Here is a 23,463-nt window from a genome sequence, read left to right as displayed (position 1 = left end):
TTTTATTGTCAGTATAAAAATTAACAGGCTTTATTAAATACTTTCTCCAATTCCGTAACAAATAGAATCAGTGTAATCTGCATTCATGTTGCATGGTTATAGCAAAGTGAGTAGGTGTTTCCAAAGCAAAACACGATACTTGAATACAGAACCAACAACACGGCGACATCGTGTCTGACACGGGTATCAGGCTGGATCTTTCCGCGAGGTCCTGCCAGAACTAAACGGAAGCAATCCCTTAAAAAGATGGAAGTATCCCCCAAACTATCAGCAGAACAACTCAATGTTCAATTTCTACGATGAGATGTTAAGACTCTAAAAGGCTGCTCTAACGCCAATGGATCTGGAAGCCATTATCAAAATTCACCGAAGAGAATACAGGCTAATCTGATTAACGTGCGACTCAGGCAGAAGTCCAGCTGCCGGAGAGAAGTACATTCTGCTATCAGCTCGACTAAGGTCCATCCTTGAGGGATGGATTAAGGCATCTTTTTAAGAGAGCGCTGTTACCATTTGTCTTGGGAAGTCCAGTTACATGATCCACGGGCCCAGTGACAGGGCTGCACAGCAAAACAAAATACTTTCTTATTAATGGGGCTCGCTTACTATCGGCATTTTGGTGGTTTAAGAACAATCATCTGACAGCAGAGTTTAAACAAATAAATCAAAACTTCATTTTCCCCAAATTAGTCATATTCGGTAAATATTTCTCTTGTCAGAGAATCTGACAACTAGTTAAGTCCAAGCAAGAGATTAACTAGTCCGATGCACTGCCTGCATAGAAATGCCACTTAAATTACGAAGAAACAAAAACACAAAACTATAAATGATTAATTGTTTTGTATATTACCAATTCATTAATAAATTAATGTTATACCATTTTCCCTGAAAGCAAAAGTATCCTTCCACCTCTGCTCGGTGAAAATTAAGAAATTCTGTGTAAGAACAGCATTTATTTAGCAAATAGCTATTAAAAAAAGAGACCAATTTTTCTAGGTGCGTTGGGACATCCATTTAAAATCAATACAAAAAATAATTCCTTGTAAATATATAATATATATTTATACATAATTTGAATATATTTACATACACCCAGCACCTATATACTGCAATTGTGCTCTGTAAGTGTGTGCTGACATATATTTTCTCCAATTATTACAAAATTCACAAGGAAGGCAGAACATACGTTTGCCTTGAGTCCAACTGGTCCACAGCCAGTACCCACAGTGGGTCATGGGCGCGTGGTGGCCCATGGACAAGTCGATTGCCCCAGAAACATTCTTCTTCTCCTGGTGAAGGTTACAAGTTTCCAACTGTATACACTCTTTACACGTGTGCCGATTACTTTTCTAATTATTTACTCCTCTGATCCATATATACAAGTGGAGACAGCAAGCTCCCGGGGGCGTGGCCTCCCTGCTCAGCGTGGCTAGGTTCTCGGTGCCGTCCTGTCTGGGGACAGAAGGACAAGCCCGTTCATGTTTTAACACTGCCGTTTACATGTGGATACTGAGGAAGGCATGGTTCGTAAGGCATGGGGTCCGGAGAGAAAACAGAATCGTCTCCTGAAGAACAAGAACTCCTTGTGTCAGGGTAACTAGGTGAATACTGTTCGAGAGGCTGACTGAGGTCCAAGTATTCCTGAAAGAAGGGAAGAGAGACGTTTTATTTCATCTTGGGTCAGGATAACAAGGTGAATACGGTTCGAGAGGTTGACTGAGGTCCAAGTATTCCTGAAAGAAGGGAAGAGAAGACTTTTATTTCACACGCAGGCTCTCGAGACGCGATAGCGGGGACAGGACAGGGGCGCCCCTTGAAGATTCCAGAGATCCAGCCCCCACCCGGGTCCCACCAAGACCTCCTCGAGACCCCTACTAGGTTTACTCCAGGCTGCCCTCGACTTTTCTCTCACAACCCATCGTGACTAAACTATGGGCAAGCAGGGAACGTCTAAACCCAGCTGATAAGAAGGAGGTGCCGACCGGTCAATTCCACTCGCACAGACCCCAGGCGAGCGGCTGGCTATGTGCCTCCTCGAGAGAGAGCACCCGGGTCAAATTCGAGCCCCGGCAAAATGACAAAAACATAATGTGCTGTGGACTCCTGGGACCCCTTTAAATAGCTGAGACCATGAATATTTATTTTACGAATTACATTTCACTACTGCAGTTTCTAGGATCATTTAAGGGGAATATGTCTCCCTTCAGCGGGTAATTTCACAGATGTAATCATCACTCTCAGAAGCCCTCTGAGTTGAAAATGTAAACAGGTTCAGAAAAGGCTCGGATAGACTCGTGCATGTTCAATCCATAATGGACTGTTAAAGAAAAGTTTGAAATTCAAAAAGGGCTCTTCTGAGCTCCCCGGGCGACCCAGGATAACATTTCCTCCGACTTATGGTAGGCTCTGAGTCCACTGCCTGGTCTTGTATGGCCCATGAGCGAAAAATGGCTTTTTAACATTTTTCAATGGTTGGGGGGAGGGGGGACGGTGGAAATCAAAAGACAAATAGTATCTCATAGCATTAAAATGATATAAAATGACATAAAATTCACCTAAAATTTCAATGTTAGGGTCCATCAAGTTTTATCCGGAAGACAGACACTCATTTACGCATCGTCCGTAAGTGCTTTCTCACCCTGATGGCAGGACTGAATATTGCCAGCAGAGACCGTCTGGCTCACAATGATGATAATATTTACTATCTGGCCCTTTACTGACGAGGTTTGCAGACCCCCGCTCTGCGAACTATGGGAAGATTTCTAAACGGGGCAACAGCCGGGCCTCGCTGTCCCCGCTGGGCTCACACACTGGGGCCGTTCTGCTCACACCCCCCAAGCCAGTGACATTCCAGGACAGGCGGTTTTGCTGAGGGGAGACAAAAAGTGCAGACCACAGCACAACCAGCCCCCGTGTTATCAGAAAAGAGCCCACAGAATGTTGGCGACTATACATTTTAAAAGACAAAAAAAAAATTTTAAATTAAAAAAAAAAATAAACCGCTATAATTCATCACCAGGGTTGGCAAGAAAAGAACCCCCATCCGAGAGTGGGGGATGTGTAAGTTCCAACAACATCAGCATTAACCGCACAACTGGAAACAAACACACCCACCACATCAAAAGAGAACTTTTTGCTTACAATGATAAAAATGAAATTTTGTCCTAAATGGAACCATTTTTCTCCAGCATATGGTAATGATTTTCAGAAGGAAAGAAACTTCGATTTTTATATCCGTTAGACAATATGGCATTCTGCTTTATTTTAGGATGCTAGATGTAAATTTCAGCATGAATGGGCCCGCTTTAAATATAAATATATAAATAAAGTAGCACGGGGCATGGACGCAGGACCATTAAAATGGAACATTAGTGCTGTCCCAGTTGCTACATGCAGCCATAAATGTTCAGATCTGATAGGGAAAAAAATAGGAATATCAGTGGAGTCCAAGTCTAGGGTTAAAGGAACTTACACTAGAAACAACAATTTTGGCAGGAGAAGAAAGTTGCTTTTTTTTCCCCCCCTTGAACTATTCCTTTCCTTTCAACTTCTGAAGGTCAGCTGTATTCATTTAAATGCAATCTCTCCTTTTATCAGCTACAGTTAGACGCACAAGATAATGTTGCTGGCTTAAGGCTGCGGATTATTTCTTTTTTGAAAAAATCATTCCCATACTATTAAATGTATTATTTAAAAATACGTTAAATGTATTATTTTTATTTAAGCAATTTTAAGCTTTCGTTGGTGTTGGGAAGACAACTGTGGGTTTGGGGGAGGTTTTTTTTCTCGTTCGGAGGGAAGACTGCTCTCTGTACCCTCACTGAATGTCTCCAATTCGTTCATGAACAGTTTTTTCGTGGGGGGTTTTCTGGCCTTGCTGGGTTTTATGCTCTCTCCTGCTCAGATCATACATTTTCCACAACCATACAGATCACTCTGTCTGCATGCTGAAGCAGGCACTGCCCGGACTGGATTCGGACAGTGAGGGGTGTTTCTTTTACTGGTACAGACTAGAAATATTTTATAGAAAAAAATATTTTGACAAAAAATACAAGTTTTCACTTAAAAAAAATTGCAAACCGAAGGGGCGCCTGGGTGGCTCAGTCGGTTAAGCATCCGCCTTCGGCTCATGTCATGATCTCACGGTCCGTGAGTTCGAGTCCTGCGTCCGGCTCTGTGCTGACGGCTCAGAGCCTGGAGCCTGCTTTGGGTTCTGTGTCTCTCCATCTCTTGGCCCCTCCCCTGCCCATGCTCTGTGTCTCTCTGTCTCTTAATAATAAATAAACATTACAAAAATTAAAAAAAAAAAATCACAAGTCGCCTGTTATAGGAAAACTGTGTGTGCATTCACACACCCGGGGATAGAGGCCACAGGCCATTAGCGGACAGGGTCACGGCGGACAGGGACAGGGGCGTGTGTTGTGCGGGAACTCAGATGGCAGTCCACTGCCACCAAGGGAGCCCATCGGCGGCTCCTCCACTAACGACTAGGGTGCGGAGTCCAACTGGCCCACGCACCCTCCCATGCAAGCCCAAAGGCCGTCGCCGGACGTTTCTCTCCCCTCCCCCCTCTCCTACCCACCACCCCAGAGCCAGAGAGGCGCAGCCTCGCGGAGGGTCCGGTTGCGTGAGTCCGCTCTGAGAAAACTCAGGACTCAGGAGGTGCAGAGATTTTGACTCTGTCTGAGCCCCGTGGGAAAACGATCGACCACAGCGCAGCCTCCTGCGGGCGAGGTTGCGTTGAAAGCGCCGCACCGGCCTCCCAAGAAAGGCCCGCGGGCTCCTGGAAGGGGGGTTCTTACCTCGTTGGTGGTGAGAGTGAGAATTCGGTCCAAGTCTTCCACCAACTGTTTGAATGTCGGCCTCTGTGAGGGCACGGCGTGCCAACAATCCCTCATCATCATATACCTGGGGAAACGGATTTCCTGGTGAATGCATTCTGTACGTACTAGGCGCCCGGCTAGAAGCCAGCTTTAAGAGGCGCTATGGAGACACGTCTGAAGTGATGACAATGGATCAGAACTTTCCAGATGAGAAGGCAGTTCTCTGCACTACCCCCCGCCGCTCCCACCAAATTCACCTCTTGGTTCCTCTGAAACCAAGCGCTCTGAGCTACAAAAACATCACTTTACCCAAAATGTCTCAGAACAGTATCTATGCCATGAAGACAGACATTTGTTGAGATGCCTTCACTGCCGGGTTCTGTGCTCCTGTGACGGTGACACCCCATGGGCGTATCACACCTTCAAGGGCACTTTGGGACGTGGCAGGAAAAGCCTTATTATGGGACCGGGTCTCCAGTCTGTCCCCGGCAACCCCCTCCCGCCCCCACCCCCTGCCTGGACCAGAGCAACTACACGGAGAATCTTCTCTCTCACGCTTCGGGTTTTAATGACTGTCGAGGACAAAGCTTCCTCAGATTTTGTTTGTTTGTTTGTTTTAAATGAAGTCTGAAAACCACAACTTTAAGGTAAGGTTTTTATGAATTAATCTGCCATCACTGGGCTGCACGTTAACTTCCTGATTAACTCTTGGACAGGCCCAGGGTCCCAGGCCTTATCTTGATTATGGGTTTCGACAGACCCTCTATAGTAGAAAAAGCAATAGGAATGACAGGCAGCACAATAAATACCTTTATATAATATACTATAAAATGTGGCCATTCATCAGATGTCCACTGTGCAGTGAAAAGTACTCATGGGATTACGGATATAAAATCCCCATGAAACGATACACAATAGACCACAGTCTCTGGGACAATCACTCTTCTCAGTTAACCCTGGGGGGTTGGGAAGAGAGAGCCTCCTTTTCAAAGCACTGATTCTACTGCACAGGACACATGTCACAAACACAACATAATTCCACTTGAAGTGTGGGCTAGGTTTTTCTAGAAACCAGCTCATGGTTTTCCAGTCAGACCTGGGGCTCCAAGGGTGGCACCTGGACAAATTTTTAATTCTCTGTGCTAAACCGTGGGTGGGACACAGGTCACCAGACACGAGTCTGCTCCAAGGAAATGGGGGCCCATGTCAATCGTAAGGGCAATCTCCAGTGGTCACAAAGCTGTGGAAACACCCATTCCCCCTGGCTGTGCTGGGGCCGGCGCACGCAGTGAAGAAAAGCTATCCTGGCCTTTAATCCCCCTCTCCGTGTGGGCAGCCCCACGGCTTTCCAGCTTGTGTATGAGAAAAGGCCAGGCGTATCTCTCCCTGTCTCTCTGAGGAGAGACAACGGCAGGACATAGCACAGTGGTCCAGGAAGATCACTCTACAAAGGTAGGAGCCCTCGGCCCGCAAGCCTGATGCCCTCTGTGATTTGAAGCTCACTCCATACACGTCAACGTGCTTTCTTTGGGACAGTCATGGCTGTCAGTGTGGCTATCTACTGCAGTTCTGGGGTTGAGCCCAGAAAATTCCAGCAGTAACTCTTCTTAGAGCATATACAGAAAACCAGGGGCCTTAGAAAACCCTAAGTAAGTCAGGAGAAGGGTTCCTGGCATGGAGGGGGGAGGGTCCACACAGCGTCAAGAGAGACAATGGCCCTTACAGTTCATTGGTGCAGTTTGCCGGCTTGTCCATCCTGTGTCCTTCCTTCAGCAGCTTAAAAAGTTCCTCCACTGGAATCCCTGGGTAGGGTGAACCTCCCAAAGTGAAGATCTCCCACATTAACACCCCGAAGGACCAACTGCAAAGGAGAGAGAAAACACGGTTATTACTAACCCACCTGAATCGCAAAAACCCTCAACGTGCCCGGTTAAGAAAATAAACACCCACTCACTTCTCATGTTCAAAGACAAATGACCCGAGCCCTCCTGAAGTTCATCCTACATGTTCCTTCCTGCCCCGAAGGAGCATCCCCAAGTGATGATGATGTGAGGGATGTTCTCAAGGAATTTTCCATCAACAGACAACACGCGAGTGATGGTAAACCATCACTTTTTTTTTTTTTTTTTTTTTGGTGGAGCTTTGGGGTGGTTGGGTTTTGATCCCATCCCTCTCAAGTGAAGTTGTTCATGTTAAATGCGGTGTTCGCATGTGAGGATCTCGACTCGGAAGCGGCAAAGCTCTTCATGCTGCCGTCCGGCTCTTCCGTCAGCCCATGTGCCTGACCCCCCAGCAGGAGCAGTTGACAGAATAAGGCCAGCAAGCCAATGCTGGAGGTAACAGCTGCCCAGCGCAGCCAGTGGGGCATCTGAGGGCACAAACGGTTCCTGATTTACTAAGGTCATGAAAGGAAGTTAGCATCAGGCTGGGGTTAGGATGCAGGAATCCTGGGGCGTCTGGGTGGCTCAGGTGGTGAAGCGCCTGGTTCTTGATTTCGGCTCAGGTCATGATCTTGCAGTTCATGAGATCTAGCCCCCCATCAGGCTCCAGGCTGCCGGCTCGGAGACTGCTTGGGATTTTTGCTCTCTGTCTCTCTCTCTCTCTCTTTCTGCTCCTCCCCCTCTCTCTTGCTCGCTCTCAAAATACATAAACATTTAAAGAAAATAAAGGGGGGGGGGCGCCTGGGTGGCTCAGTCAGTTAAGCCTCTGACTTCAGCTCAGGTCACGATCTCACCGTTCCTGAGTTCGAGACCCACATGGGGCTCTGTGCTGACAGCTCAGAGCCTGGAGCCTGCTTCGGATTCTGTGTCTCCCTCTCTCTCTGCCCCTCCTTTGCTTGTGCTCTCTCTCTCTCTCTCTCTCTCTCGCTTGCTCTCAAAACTAAAGAAACATTAAAAAAAAAAAATGTGAAACAAACAAAAAAAAAGGTTGGAGGAATCCTGGGCCCGAGACAAGTTTCCCACAAGAGAATCTGAAAACAACTCACAAGGTACCATGTGCACCTGACCTTGCGGAGACCCACGGCTGGACTTTCTGGGCCCCCTTCAGGATGCTGACAATTCCTGGCATAATCGAGCTGAGATTCCTGCATTTACCTTTGTCACTGTGGCTCTGGAAACACACCCCTACTGACTCTATCCGGAAGAGTTTCAGGTTTGGGGTGAGAAACGAAAACTCTCCCCGGTTCTGTGCAGAGCAAGAGTGGCACCCCCACGCAGGCAGCTGGCTCCCTGCAAACACGGGCCCCCAGCACCTTCTTTCTGGAACTGTGTGGCAGGGAATCAACACCTGCCCCGGGGGTCCTCCTGCTCCCACGAATAAAAACAACTCCACTGATTCCAGCTTTTTATTTTGGACGAATTCTAGACTCACGGGACCTTGGGGAAAACACTACCGAGAGATGCTCTGTAACCTTCCACCCAGCGTCCCACCACGGGAACATCGTTCGACCTCATTTCCAAACCTAAAAGTCGACAACATCAGTTGGGAGCCTGACCCTGACAGTACTTTTAGGTGTTACCATCACGGACATAGTATAGAATGTTCACTCTGTTTCTCTAACGTTCTCAAGGGTGCCAAGACAAGGTCTGATTTTTTTTTCAAAGGGTACACAGAGCCATCAGGCCCCGTGGAAATCACCAGAGCAGACCGTGCCCCACTCAGCGTTTCTCTGTCGGGGCAAAGCTAGGATGGGGGGGAAGTATGGTAGATGACCATTGAGTAGGAGAAGTTTCAAAATTCCTTCTTTCAGGGAGCAAAGAACATGCCACCAGTTTGGCAAATTCGATAGCGGCTTTGAGGCCGCACATCCGTGAATAAGTTGGGGGGCGGGGGGCACTTCCGCTCTGGCCAGAGGTGGCTTTGCGGTGCGCCTCCCGTGTGCGCTTTGAAGCTGGGCAGATTAGTAACACGGCATTGGTCACCAGCCTACCATAAAATCCGTCCTTTCTAAGGCCGGCTCCTGCACCTTCCAGAAACGTGTGAGATACGGTAGGCACCAAAGACTCCAGAGAGGTGAACACGGTGTTTTTTGCAACGCAACCCGACGGCAAGAAGCCAGAGAAAAGGAGTTACTTACACGTCACTCTGGTGGGTGTACACTCGATCGAAAAGGGCTTCTGGAGCCATCCACTTGACTGGAAGTCGTCCCTGCAAGTGTGGGAAAAAAAATGTAAGAGCCACTCTCTTAAACCCAATTTACTTTAGCAAGCTCAGCAGACTGTGCCTCACTGAAGAGCGGATGCTAATGATTTTCACTGGTCAGTCAGGAGAGCAGAAGGAATCCGCTCCAGCAGGGCCTGGATAGAACGTGCAGGGTGCAGATTTGGGCGCATGAATAAAGTGCCATTTCTCTGGATTCTCATGACCATCTCTCTCCCTAGCACACAGACACATCCTGACCACCTTCTAGGCAAAAATTAACCTAGAAACTCCCAAGCTCTGGTCTTTGCTAGGGAAGTTCTTGACCCAAGAGGCTGCTGGTTATTCACCTTTACTAAAGGTACCTTAAATATAGCTTAAATTTACTTCTTGAGAAATTGGTCAAGAGTAAAGCAAAACATGGGGTGCCTGAGTGGCTCGGTCGGTTAAGTGTCTGAGTTCAGCTCAGGTCATGATCCTGAGGTCCGTGAGTTCGAGCCCCACATCGGGCTCTGGGCTGACAGCTCAGAGTCTGGAGCCTGCTTCAGAATCCGTGTCTCCCTCTCTCTCTCTGCCATACCCCTGCTTGCTCGCTCGCTCGCTCTCTCTCAAAAATAAATAAACATTAAAAAAAAAAAAGAGTAAAGCAAAAGAACAGGGATAAAGGGCAGAGGAATGAGCATCTATCATCTTTCATCTAGAACATTCCGTGCCACCCCCACGCCCCCCTTCCTTCCACCACATCATTGCCACTGACTTACGTTTGTGGTCTTTTTGTAATAGTCTATATTGTTGATATCTCTGGCCAGTCCAAAGTCTGCTATTTTCATCACATTGTTTTCTGTTACCAAAACATTTCTGGCGGCTAAATCTCGATGAATGCACTGAAACCAAGAAAGAACTCATTTCAAAATGTTTCAAGAATAAAGAGAAAACATACTTCTTAGGATGCAGAGAGGAAATACATCATAAATCAAAAATTGGTTATTTCTTTTCTAATTAAAATAACTAGGGGCACCTGGGTGGCTCGGTTAAGCGTCTGACTTGGGCTCAGGTCACGATCTCGTGGTTCGTGGGTTCGAGCCCTGCGTCAGGCTCTGTGCGGACAGCCTGTTTCAGATTCTGTGTCTCCCTGTCTCTCCCCTCCTCGAGCTCTATCTCTCAAAAATAAACAAACATTAAAAAAAAATTAAAAACAAAACTAAAAAACCAAGGCCCCAGTCATTTTGAAGAGTAAAGATACAGCAAGGACCAACACTGGTGTCCTTCATACGAGATCTGTAACTAGATTATTCTAAAATCTTTTATCTCAACACTTGCTCTCCCTCCCTTTACAGACAAACTCAGAAGAGCTAGTTAACCTCCAAAACCACATCATCTTTACCTCCTGGTCAGTCCGCAAACATTGTTTCCATCCCCACGCCTCTGAAAGTCGACGGAGGAACCTTTTGTCAGACCAAAGTGAGTTCTTCTAACGCCTCAATTCTTCCCTCTGCAGCTCTGGACACTGTTGATTTCATGCTCCTTTCAGAAACGCACCCCCAACCCCCCTTGAGTGCGACCCCATCCCTCCCTTGGCTCACTCTTTTAACCTAGCTTCCTCTCTTCCCCAGGTCCCTGAAAACTGGGGAAATGTCCCATTAATTTTGTGTATTTCCACATACCCCAGGGCTTCTATTGTTAGATACATACAAAAGATTTGCAAATTCCTACCTCTTTCCTGACCTCTCTCTCCTGGGACCCTCCTTGTTATCTTCCACAGGCTATGCAACATTTCCGCACTAACATCTCTCTGGTACCTCCAATTCAAGGTCTCGGCTCTCTCTCGGAGATACACCCCAGAATTCTTTGCACCCTCCTCCCAAGTTCTATTGACATCGACCCCCAAATGCCTCTGCCCTTTGTCCATCCTGCTCTATCCCCACTACTAACCACTTAGCCCAGGACGTCACCACTGCTCACTCCATCCCCGTAGATGCCACACTGCCCCTAACGGGTCTCCAAGCTTCCAAACTCAGCCTTACACACCTGCTAAGCTTCCCACAAGTTGCATTTCTCAAAGTACTAACCACGTCCTTTCCCGGCGTAGATCATGACTAACGCCTGTCTGTCCATGTCCCAGAAGACACCAGCCCACAAAAAGGGTCCAACCTATGCCTGTCACCTGCCTTGGCGGCAGGGCGGAATGTTGAAATGCTCGCTACACGGGGCGGCTAATTTCTAGTTCTGAAACAAACTCGCTCGTCGGTCTTGGGTCTAGAGATAATTAATTCCCATTTTTCCTTTCTACAAATGATATACTTTTGCAAGCTGTTCTAAACGTTTCAGTTACACTTCAGCATAGTAAGATTTCATCATGATACATGGTAATTAGAATCCCAAATCATCACCCCCTATTTTTTGGAAAAGGTAAGGTATAAAGAGGTGAACAAATATCCCTTTCAAACGCTTTTACACGGGCTCCTGGCAAAGTTAATGACCAGAAGGAGGAGAGTCCTATCAGGCCACTTGACAAAGGCGAAATGGGGCTCTTTGCAGACAGGCGCTCCGCGAAATGGCCAGTATAGAGAAGCCAGCCAAGCTCTCTCTGAAGAATAAATCGGGAATTCTCTTTTCCTGCCCACCGCCCAACAATTCCTGGTTTTTAGATGCTTCCATGGCCCGCTAGATGCGCAAACACCAGAAAAGGGAAAGCGGAAAAACCCCACAAGTTAGTATGCCTGTGCCTGGCCAGAATGGAAGCAGGAAACGTGAGAGCTCGCAGAAGCCGTCTGGGGACCAGGCCGGGGTGGGAGCCATGTTCCTAGTTTGGAGGCCCTTCAGATTGAACTTCCGAGCCCTTGGCCAAACTCTCCCGGCGGCGTGCTCCCCGCCGACACGAGCTCTGTGCGTTTGGCAAGCCGTGCGGCCAGAAGAATCCGGATTCCCACACGCTGGGCTCCCACCACACATTAGGGCTCAGCTCAGAGACGCCACGACAGTGGCCTCCATCACCATCTGGGCGAGAGCCAGAACCTAGCACCTATCTCCCACATCCCACGATGCTACCAAACACTCCCGGCCACCCTCTGGGCTGTAACGCCCACCCTCTGGGCTGAACAGTAAGAGACTTGGAACCAACACGCCAGGAAAAGAAAATAATTAACATCAAGCCAAATTCCCATCATCTGCAGAAATCGGGAGTTGTTTTCCAGTGCAGTGCTGATCATTTACATAACTAGGGCCCTCAGACCATTTGGTATTCCATTTCTTAAGTAAGCAGAGATCAACGGGTCACTAAGGGAAGAAAGACTAACATCCTTATGACCCAGACTGTGTAATGGGTGCCTCTGCACGGCTGACCTAATTAAATGCCCATGGCAACCTAGGAGATGGGTGTGATTACACCCATTTTACAGATGGGAAAGCTGGTGCTTGCTTTAAAAAAAAACAAAACCGGGGCGTCTGGGTGGCTCAGTTGGTCCAGCGTCTGACTTTGGCTCACGTCACGATCTTGTGGTTCGTGGGTTCGGGCCCCACATCGGGCTCTGTGCTGACAGCTCAGAGCCTGAAGCCTGCTCCGGATTCTGTGTCTCCCCCTCTCTCTGCCCCTCCCCTGCTCATGCTCTGTCTCTCTCTGTCTCTCAAAAATAAATAAATGTTAAAAAAGAAAAAAAAATTTTTTTAAATTAAAAAAACAAAAGCAAACAAACACCCACTCAGGCTTAACACATGGGAGTAAGTTTAACTGGTTTGGGGATTTGGTAAGAAGAAAAGTTAGTGGCCTCTGAACTAGAAACAGCACAACTTTCATAATTTGTACAAGGCTCAAATACCCCATATCACCTAGTTGTATTCCGTGTACATCACGGTGCTTCTTTACCTGCCAACTGCCTAGTTCCCCACCAACACACACACACACACACACACACACACACACACACGCACACACTTACATCGGAAAGCGGCTCAAGGACAGGCCCTACAAGTTCATCTCTGTATCCCCAGCACTGAGCACAGGGCCTGACTCAGTAAATGTTTACTGAGGCGAATTCATAATTGCATTCCATCAGTAATGAGCCAGAGAGCTCACTCAACAGTTCCTTAAGCTGGCCTCCAGTAAGCTCACTGCTAGCGGCCATGAGGCATGCGTATGGGCAGGCCAGGATCTGGCCCTTTCCCTGCTTCTTCCCCTCCACTGTCAGGAAAAAGCCCTCCATTTCTGGAAGCAGGCTCTGCTCAAGGGGACCATTCTTTTTTTTTTTTTTTTTTTTTTTTTTTTAACGTTTATTTATTTTTGAGACAGAGAGAGACAGAGCATGAACAGGGGAGGGTCAGAGAGAGAGGGAGACACAGAATCTGAAGCAGGCTCCAGGCTCTGAGCTGTCAGCACAGAGCCCGACACGGGGCTCGAACTCACGCACCGTGAGATCGTGACATGAGCCGAAGTCGGACGGTTAACCGACTGAGCCACCCAGGCGCCCCTCAAGGGGACCATTCTTAAGATCTTCATCGACCACCAGCTTCATATCGGTTCTAGGGCTTTAACTGCAGAGGATCCTCAGCTAAGGGAACCCCGCAAGGCCCTATCAGAATACAGCTCTGTCCCTAGCCCACCCTGTGCGAGTGGTCCTCCCCTCCATCCAGAGTGAAGCAGGGATTCCCTGAGAGAGCAGGGGAGTCTGGGGAGGGGGGTGGGTGAGGAATGAACCACAGGGCCAGGTCTGGGACCAGCCACTTTTCTCTGTGGACCTAGGCGTCCCCATGTTGGAAATACAGAAAATGACTTAGACATACCTACCTGCCCAAAGGTTTCCTGGTACCTCCTAACAGTCCTCGCTTATCCTAAAATCACACCTATCCCAGAGCTGTTCTGAGGTTATGGATGATACTGTATGTAAAAGGCTTGTCCTGTGCCTGGCAGATGTTAAGTTCTCAAAAACAGGTAGTAATTAATCACGGCGAGAATCGCTATTATCACAACCCCATTGACAAGGGCATTTTCGGTCTTCATCCTAAAATGTATTCGCTTGCCCCCTTTCACAAAGTTCACCTGACCCTTGGTTCCTTCTCTACTACACTGAACAGAGGAGGAAGGATGTCCGAGTTCTCAGCTGGGAGCAGCGGCGGATCCCCGCGGGCTCCATGAGCCTGGTGCAAGGCGCATCCTCCTCTCCTGTTCCGAGCAGAAGAACACCCCACCTTTCTGAAACCCCTCCTGTGACCTCTGTACACCACACCCTGCCTTTCCTCCCGACCTCTGAGTCCCCTCAGCCTCTACTGCCATCGGGTGCTTTGAGCCAAGCTCCAGATTTGAGAGTTTTTTCTACTGCCCCTCTGCTCCGCCTCGCCCCGCCTAGATGCCCACCTGTGCCTTGAAACTACACTTCCTTTGCTGGCTGCCGAGGTCCCAGCCCAGCCCTCAGAGCTAAGCTCTGGCCTGCAGCTTCCTGCTCGACAGCGGCCCTTGAAGGGCGTCCGCGCATGTTCAAGGTGCATCCTGGATGGCCCACCAGAATCTATTCCCACTCCCTAGTCCTCCTCGTCCCGATCAGCGGCACCGCCATCCAGTCTCTCCGACCGGAAATCTACTCAGTACCCCGACAGCAAAACAGATCCCACATCAGTGGTCTCCTCCAGTGCCTCCGGGAGCCAAGAAACCCTAACACAAACCACCATCACCTTCCGCAGGACCCCGAGCTTCTAACCCAGCGGTCACGAGCAGTGCGAGAAGGAGCGAGCTTCGCAGCACAAACCCAACCCCGTCAGGCCCCTCCGTGGCTCGCCATGTGCCGGGAGCGCCCGGCCCGGGTCTGGGAGGCCCTGAATCAGCAGGGCCCGCCGGTCTCCAGCCGCATCTCACACCCTGCTCTCGACGTCCCTCCCCAGAAGCCGCACAGCTCTCCCTCCGCGTGAGTGCCCACCGGCCACCTGCGCCCACACCCGGCCCCAGGCCCCCCACTGACCTCACACTGCCTGTTTCCTGCACAGCACGCTTCTCAGCCTTTTACATACTTACTTTTAGTCCCACATTTCTTGTTAATCTCTCCTGCTGCCGCCCAAGGTTCCTGCTCCAAGAGGTTCAGGCCTGGAGCCACTCCACCACCCGCTATGGGAATGCTTCCCCCTCTCCCACACAGGGAGGGTCCAGAGTGACCAAGACCTGAGGGTCACAACTGGCAGCCTGCGGGCAGGTCATACTCCCCAGGGTTTTAGTTAGGACTATCTGGAAGCTACAGCAAAGGTGAACTAGAACAACGGATACCGACGTTTGCCAGTTCAAATTTCAAATTCAAATTTCAAATTTCAGTTCATAAATGTTCTTGATAAAAGCTGCCCCTCCCCCCTCCCATCCTGAACAAGACCCAGTCCAGGGTCACACGAGTACATGGAGCTGTCCTGTCTCTTAAGCTGCCTTTAATCTGGAACCATCTCCCCAGTACTTTTTGTCTTTTGTGATGCTGACATTGTGAAGCGATGTCTTGTGAAATGTCCCACATTCCGGAGCTGACCGTTTCCTCACGTCAAAACTCCCCTGGGTTCGTGCACCTGCACACAGAGACAGGCACCAAACTGTCTCCTAAAACCTACACGGTGAGCACTTTTTTAGGGGGGAAGAAAAAGATCTGAAAAGGTCTTCAAGTCTGGACTCTCTTGAAACAACAACGACAACAACAACAACAGAACACGTGGTAGCTCTGGCCGGGTTCCGATGTGGCCACAGGAGCGGGGGCGGAGATGTGGCCACCCCTCCCCCGGATCCCTAACGCCATGGGGTCAGGCGCGGGCCGCCTCGCTCACTCACAGGACTTGGCACGGCCGTGACCCAGCCCAGGTCCCCACGGTGACAGTGGGCCCACGCCCACGAGAGAACCTCGCTTCTTTGGGGACCCGAAGATGGGCTTCAAGCTCCAGCACAGGTAGGCAGTGACCCCACCTCTGCCCAAGGACAAAGTCCTACAACCCTCCCTGCAAAGCGTGAGCTAAGGAAGGGTGTCTTGGGTTATCCAAAATGCCCCAGAGGACATCAGGGCACCTGTCTAACTGCTTTCAGAATAACTCAGATGTTTAAAGTTCCACTGCCAGGGGCATGCTTGGAATGCAGACGGTTCACCTCAGGGGACCTGGCCAACTTCTAACCAGAGGGTCACCCCGCGAGAGGAGACAAAATAAACCCAGATGACATCCAGGACTCAGTGTTACTAAAATATCCCTTCGCCTGATCTCTGTTCTTAGAATATTTAACGCCCTTTCAAACTTGCAACCATTAACCCAACACCCAAAGTCTCCATCCACCAACTCGGCATAGAACGAATACAGCCAAAAACAATCACCCGCGCCCCCTCGACGCCCGCGGCTCTCTACCGAGAGCTGAATCTCAGGAGAGGAGACACCTTTTCTGCTCATCTATGCAGTCCCTTGACGTTTCTGAGGCTGCTCTGGCTTTGAAAAGAGTTCACTAAGCCCCTGTGTGAATAATGCAGTAAGTATTTTCCAGGTTGTACGAGACATGCAAGGGCCTGACTCAGCAAACGAGCACGTCCAAAGAGCCTGTTTTCTTCACAGGCTTTTTCTTTCTTTCTTTTTTTTTTTTTAAACTGGAATCTACCCAACTGAGGAGAATGTGAAGGACTCACTTTCTGGGAAGCCAGGTATTCCATGCCTCTCGCCAGCTGGTAGGTGCAGGACACCAAGTCCTTGAAGGTCATCTGCTCCTCGGGGACGCGGTTAATGTCATAGGAGTACTCCATCCCGGGGGGCCTGCGGGCTCGGAGGTATTCCCGGAGGTTGCCCTTCGAGGCGTACTCAACTATGACATAGAGCGGCCCTGCGGACGGAGTAGAGAAAGCAGATCAGGAAGGCGACTACCCTTCCCAGATCTGCCCCCCCGGGAACCTCAGCACAGTGTGAGCTCTCACAAGCCGGCGCTTTTTTTGTTGAATTTGAACATACGGAAAAGCACACACAAAAACAGGACAGCGGCACTTCTCCTCTTCCCCAAAATGCCAATCGACACTTGGTCAAGAGAGCGAGCCCCCAAAGTCTTCCAGAAATAAACAGAGGTACGGCGAGTGCCCCCCTCCTGGCGCTCCAGTGCCCTCCTGGAGAGCAATGGCTATCAGAGATCTGTCTCTGCCCGTTCATTTTAAATCATTTTACCCACATATATGTATCGATAAGCAATGCACTGGTTTCCAGCACATAGATGCGTCGTGAAGATACGGCTTTGCAACATTTTCCCCCTACGTATTATCCTTGAGGAAGGAACCCAGTCGGGCTGATAAAAAAAAAAAAAAATCTAGATCATTCCTTTCAACAGCTGTATATACATTCTACCATATAAATAGGCCACACTTTATTTATTTCTCTATACTTATGGGCATTTACGTTGCTTCCAGGTTGGTAATAAACAAACGCTTCTGGGTACGCCTCCTTACACACACGTGCGATCCTTTCTCCGAGGCACAGATCGGAGGTTGGCAAATGACAGCCCGCAGGCCAAATCCTGCCCACTGCCTGTTTTTGCAATTAAATCGTATTGGCACGCAGCCAGGCCCATTCACATCTGCATCATCTGTGGCCGCTTTCTCGCTACCGGGCAAACACGAGTCGTGGCCACCGAGACCCACGCTAAAGGCCACCAAACCAAAAATATCTACCATCACCCTCCACGGAAAGTCTCCCGACTCCCGGTATCGACCTAAAAGAGAAGCTGCTGAGGCAAAGATAGGATTTTCAAGTCTATTCATTATCCTCAATCGGAGTCCCAAAGGGCTAGTCAGCTCCCCAGTGGGAGAAGCCAGGGCTCTGTCTCCCCCGAGGCAGATAACGTGTCCCTTCCTTCTACTCTCTCCTCTTCTAAGCTAGTCTTGGGAGCTCAGCCATCCGCTGCCCATAGCAAGACATGGCTTCCTCAATCCCCATTTTAAGGCATTTGTCAACCCAAACATAGGGTCTTCTTTCGAGAAATCCCTCTTAGCACCATCAGACAAAACCACAAGGAGCCTGTCCTTTCCGAACACCCTCCAGGTTATGGCCTCAGAACAGCAGGACTCTATAAGGCCCTCCCATCCAAAGCCACCCAACGCCTACCATTCCCCAGTCCCCCAGTACGGTCACAAAGTCCCCTTTGTGTTCATGGCCAGGAACATCTTCCTAAGGGGATTTTTAAAGAGAACTTTAAACACGCACTTGAGGTACCCGAGGAGCAAGATCCAAAAGTCCAACCGTTTCTAAAACGATGCTAACGTCGAAGCGTAAATTATTTGGATGAAAGCATTTTTTCCTCCTACTCACCATCCTGAGTGCAGGCTCCAAGGAGATTTATGATATTTTTGTGTTTTCCAATCATCTTCATCATCTCCATCTCTGACACAAGATCAGAAAGATCCTTCTCCGTGGCATCATCTACAAACATTCGGTAAATTAAAAACCAGTTACTTTTCTCTTAACCCGTCAGCTGCTGCTGTAAGTCATTGCCAAAAACGTAGTTGAAACAGCATGAAATTGAATTTTAGAACCAGAAAAGACTTTCCAAATCATCTCCTTCATTTTACTGGGAAGGGGGCAAAGGCCCGGACGGGGAGCTGCCCCGATCCGTGTCAAATAGCTAATTTGGGGTCAATGAGGTCAAAAGTCAGGACTAGAAATATAGACCTTCTTCTGCTGAAGGCCAATTCTTTTCCAGCAAACCTCACAAATTGCGGGGGCGGGGGGGGGGAGGTGTTTAAATTCATCATGAAATAATTCCATCCTCTGGCAGATCTAAGGGGCCTCAGAAAAAACCTTATCAAACTTCAAGACGTCTGAAAACAACTGTGAGCGCATCAGGGGTGGGGAGAGGGACCCGGATGGGGTATGTCAAATCACTACAGACTTTCTCTAGACCAAGTGCTGCTAATCCAAGCCCTTGTAGCCCTTAGAAAATTCACAGACAGGTTCAGGGGGCACCTCATAACTGTGTGTGTGTGTGTGTGTGTGTGCGCGCGCATTCTGAGTGGGCAAAGGCCCATGCCTTCTATAATGGGTTTCTCAAAGGGGGCTGTGATTCTCAACATAAAAGAATTAAAGTTTTCTAAACTTCTGCTCTATAATTTCAAGAAAAGCGGCTTAGGTCCTACAGTCACAGGCTCACAGCTTCTAGAAAGTGGCAAGCCTCTTCCACGTGAACCTCTCTGAGCTAATTCAATATGGAACAATCTGCATTTACTAAAACAATGAGATAAGGAAATACGTAGCAGCCTCGTTGCAAAAAGCTTTTCAGCTTCACAAAAGGAGGAGCAATGCAATTAACTGACTGGAGGGTAAGACAGACACACGGAGCATAGACAGGGCTGGGATGTTGCTGTGAGCCACCCACTGGCTGTAAAAAAAGGACGCCTGACAGGGCTCTGGGGCTAAAGTCTTCCTCCATCCTGAAAGGGAGGACCAACCTGGGTACATCCAAAGAAATAACCCCCCCAGACCTCCACTTCTGAACTCCAGACGCCAAACAGAAGTTCTGCCAAAGGAGGCCGGAAGCCTGGGCCCTCCCCACACGTGCCCTGGCACGTGGCCAGGGGGTGCCAAGGTTGGCTGTTGTGGGGCATGCAGCCCACCACACCTGCCACGCAAGAGGGCCAGGGCGCACAAGGCAGGCCCCGGCCACACAAGACGAAAGCCAGAGGGCCACCTCTCTTGGTGGAGCTGAGACACGTGGGGTGGGGGAGCACAGTCCTCCCAGGTATCAAACCCCAACGCGAGGACCTCAAAACGCCCCAGTTTTCTTGGGAGCCATGCAGATCAACAACTTAAAAAAAAAGTCATCTTTCTTACTCCTTCCACCTGCTACCTCCCCACACAGGGAGGGACAGGATCATCCCACGACAGCCCATGAAAGAAAGAACGAGCCTAATTCAGGAAGCATCCACAAATGGGTCAGGCACCCATATTCAAGAACAGGTGTCTCTGCCCAGACACGTGGGAAAAACCGTCCTTTCTAAGATCCCTACGACAGGATTTATAATGTAACCGTTCCCTATAACTCGTCTCATAAAAGAATACTGTGGAGGAAGAAGTTAATGTTTGAAACGCCGTAAGCTCCTTGGACATAGGCATGAAGCAGGGCTAGAAGGTCAGTGCACAACGACATGTGACGTTCACGTCCCGGGGTAACTGCTCGCATGGCCCAGAAGGTTCTACCCAGCCACCGATCCTGCTGGTGTCCGTTTAGCTTTCTAAGGGATTCTCCCAGACCGGTGTGAATTCTGTTTTGTTTCTCTTACAAAACAGAAGGTGTGACCTCCTCTCCCTGCACCCCCTCACTCCCTCCAAAAGGGTCAACCTTCCTTTATTTGTAAGGGAAGGTTTGGGACCCAAATCCAAGAGGCCGATGCTCCTCTAAATTAATCAATCATACGTGAGTTGCTACTTTCTAAGCATCTACAAAAATAGAGGGAATAGGAAATCACGGTCATCACCTAGGAGCTGACGAAGAACAATCTGGGAGGCTACCACTTTCTAACAAAACTGGCTTTTCTTTCTTGTAAGTGCACACAGCTCAAGATAAATCGTCTGTCCGGGATGCTGATTTATATGGAAAACTTCTCAACCCCTAGGTCAACTATGTGCTCTCTGACCCCTGCCATGATAGAGTTCACATGCCACAAAAGGAACATTCTTGATAAGACTTTCCACCCCTTTCCCACCCCCACCCATCCCCCTCACCCCACTCACCTTTCAACATCTTCACTGCCACGGTGACTGCTTCCTTGGGCTTCTCTTTGTCAATCCCCACTGCTTCAGCCATGACCACTTGCCCAAAGCAACCTTCCCCCAGAGGTTTGCCCAGCGTCAGCCTAAATGTGTAAATAGGGGATTAGCACACGGCATCTGGTGAAGGGGTGTAGCGAGGGAAATTCCAGAACTAAATATAAAAATCTTTCAGCGGCTTGCAAAAGCATGGAGCATTTATCATATGGAACTAATGAGACCTGGGGTACACACGCGCTTGAGTATTTTCTTAGTGACGTTTTAGAGAATGTCAATTACGGGTGGAACAGCTATTAAATTTCACATTTGTGTTCACGATTTATTTTCTTTGTGGAAGGTATCCTCGCTAGTGAGGTGGTCAGCTTTCCTAAGTGCTAACAATGCAGAGCTTTTGATCTTGAGCCAATTGAATATTTGTAATTTAGAATGTCTCAAAGAAAAAATGTTAAAGCTGTTCTTTTTTTTTTTTTTTTGTCTCTGTGAAGTGAGGTCTTTAAAATCACTATTATTCAAATACCAATGGATTTTACGGTCACATTCCTGGCCAAGTTACATGATATGAATCTTAAACGCATTTCAAGGAATCTCTAATTTTTCCCTAAAGGAAAAAGAAAATTCTAGAAATTGAGGGGACTCTCTTTTGACCTCACAGTTTAGAAAATCCTTAACTACCCAAAATTAATAATGAAGAAAATCCAGAGTGAACACAAGGAACTGTATTTCTAAGCTCAGAAGCTCGGTGCACACCATACTAATAGCCATAGATTTGTCTCTGGGCATTCTCGAAGCCAAGAGAACAGAGAAATCTTTGGGATACTTATGAATGTGGTTTTTTCACTTAAGCACAACACAGTGAAGTATTAAGCTGCCCTTAGTAAATAAACACTATTTATGATAAGCACACAATGGTTTGCAAAAGCTAAGCAAAGACTGAGGGCGGCGTATGCTATGCTGAGGTCATTCTGTTTCTATCCTGAACTAAAATTAAATTTAATATCTTGGCAGAAAATAAACATTTGCATTGGAAAAATGGCTAATTTATGTCCTATTGCCCCGCTACGACAAGCGTAACAATCCTTTCTTTGTATAACTTCTGCCTCCAATCTAATAAACTGCTTCTAAATAGCCTTCATTCACTGGAAATCTGCTCCACCTACGTTTGTGCTAAACTCCGTTTTGAAATGCCTAGCGCTCAGATTTTCCGCACCGAGGGTCCTCCCCCAAGGTGGGAGCTAACGGTCAGGCACACACAGACTTCCACTGTTGGCTGCAGCGTCACAGGCGACAAGAACCATGCACTGAACCCGAGAGCTGGGATTTCTTACGATACGATCGCAGCCCCCTAGTTCGGTCCTATTCGTGCAGGAATGTGCACGCCCTCCGACTGGTACGCTCAAACGAGGGAGCGAAGCGGCTTGGCGAGAAACAACCCCGTTCTCGTTCCACCTTCTCCAGGGAAGGGAACCACACCTTGTGTTTCCTCTGATGCCTCCCCAGTTATTGTTCAAGAAACAAGTCCCGAATGAAGAATGGTCTTTTCGCTACAGGACACAAACACACTGGAAATTACCTCCATCAGCTCTCTTGACAGAGTGACACCTGTATAATTACTTGGTCCTAGCTCATGGCACACATTAGTATCTCGAAATTGGCTGCTGGGAAACAAAACTGGTGTGGAGTTGGGTGAATCGAAATCACAGGTGCCACGTAAGCTACCTCTCTTCCCAAAGAGAGCTCGTCATACCCAGTCTCTAGAAGAGCTTATCTTGGTACCTCCAAGTTTGTGTGGGAGTTTCTTTGATTGTAATTAAACACTTCTCTGACTTAACTTTAGGGAGGTAACTGCAAATGCCAGGACAGACAGGGAGTGAAAGCTGTATCCAAGCCAGGCAAGAGGCTACGGCGGGTGAGGGAATGTAGACGTATGGTTTGGGGTGTCCACCTTCTACTACTCCCACTGTTCAGATTCGAACGACTACAACAGGTGAGCTGACGGTCTTCAGGGACCGTCATACTTTGTCTCCTGGGCAGGACCAGAAATAGAGGGCTGGGAGCACAAGATCTGCCTCACAGACTCTCCGCCTGGCCCCACCATCTTCTTGATGTTTGTGGTTCAGAGCTCTCAGCCTACCCGTACAGGAAGGGAAACACAAGGCAGGGAAACTCAGAAGCCAAGAACTGTGCTCAGTCCTGGGGGGTCAGTACTATGATCGTTAGTTGATAAAAATGGAAGTTCAGAAGATCAAGGTTGCCTAGCCACTGGCTAGCTGAACCAGGATTCAGATCCAGTCCAAGAGAGCCCAAATACGTGGGCATCAAGCCAGATCAGGAGATAAACAGCTCCCGGTAATGCCTTCCACAGAGCCCAGGCGGGCACGCTGATCAGAACAAACATCTGATCAGAACACCTCCACACCATCCACTAAGGAAAATACTACGGACCACGGGAAATTTGATGTCAGATACCATATTTGAACCATTTCAGCCCCATATTACATGAATAACCATTAAAAACAGCCAACGCTGAGTGAAGACTCCTAGGGCAATTTGTATTTTACATCTAATTTCTCCGAAGAAATGGACTACAGAACAGTCATGTTCTAATCACCAGCGGCTGGAAGGTCACATGTGTTTTTATAAGTGGGACATTTGGTCCATGTGACTGGGTATGAATGATCTAAACAGTAAAAAAAAAAAGCTAACAAGGTACCATCTTGTTTGGAGACCAGCCATGCCTACTAGCTGTTTTTAAAGAACGATTAAAAGTGAG

The 23,463-nt window shown here is 48.5% G+C and overlaps 1 protein-coding gene across 12 annotated transcripts in view; it reads right to left on the bottom strand.

Moving 5' to 3' along the window:
- Window positions 1-1,185: 1,185 nt before the first annotated feature.
- The window catches only part of FGFR2 (fibroblast growth factor receptor 2), a 102,594-nt gene continuing 80,316 nt past the window's right edge, over window positions 1,186-23,463 (bottom strand). For 11 of the 12 annotated variants that reach the window (XM_032595188.1, XM_032595190.1, XM_032595189.1 and 8 more), the window contains 8 exons: window positions 20,658-20,779; window positions 18,240-18,350; window positions 16,580-16,770; window positions 9,725-9,847; window positions 8,902-8,972; window positions 6,547-6,684; window positions 4,803-4,908; window positions 1,186-1,641 (listed from right to left, as the gene is read on the bottom strand). In XM_032595188.1, the coding sequence (XP_032451079.1) occupies window positions 1,477-1,641; window positions 4,803-4,908; window positions 6,547-6,684; window positions 8,902-8,972; window positions 9,725-9,847; window positions 16,580-16,770; window positions 18,240-18,350; window positions 20,658-20,779 (1,027 nt within the window). In that variant the 3' untranslated portion in view covers window positions 1,186-1,476. Of the gene's footprint in view, window positions 1,734-4,802; window positions 4,909-6,546; window positions 6,685-8,901; window positions 8,973-9,724; window positions 9,848-16,579; window positions 16,771-18,239; window positions 18,351-20,657; window positions 20,780-23,463 lie in introns of all 12 variants that reach the window. The other variant, XM_032595192.1, reaches the window with a different exon arrangement.

This window comes from Lynx canadensis, chromosome D2 (genome assembly GCF_007474595.2).
Source record: "Lynx canadensis isolate LIC74 chromosome D2, mLynCan4.pri.v2, whole genome shotgun sequence".
NCBI lineage: Eukaryota > Metazoa > Chordata > Mammalia > Carnivora > Felidae > Lynx > Lynx canadensis.
The sequence above is the reverse complement of the archived record's forward strand: the minus strand, read 5'-3'. Positions and strand labels throughout refer to the sequence as shown.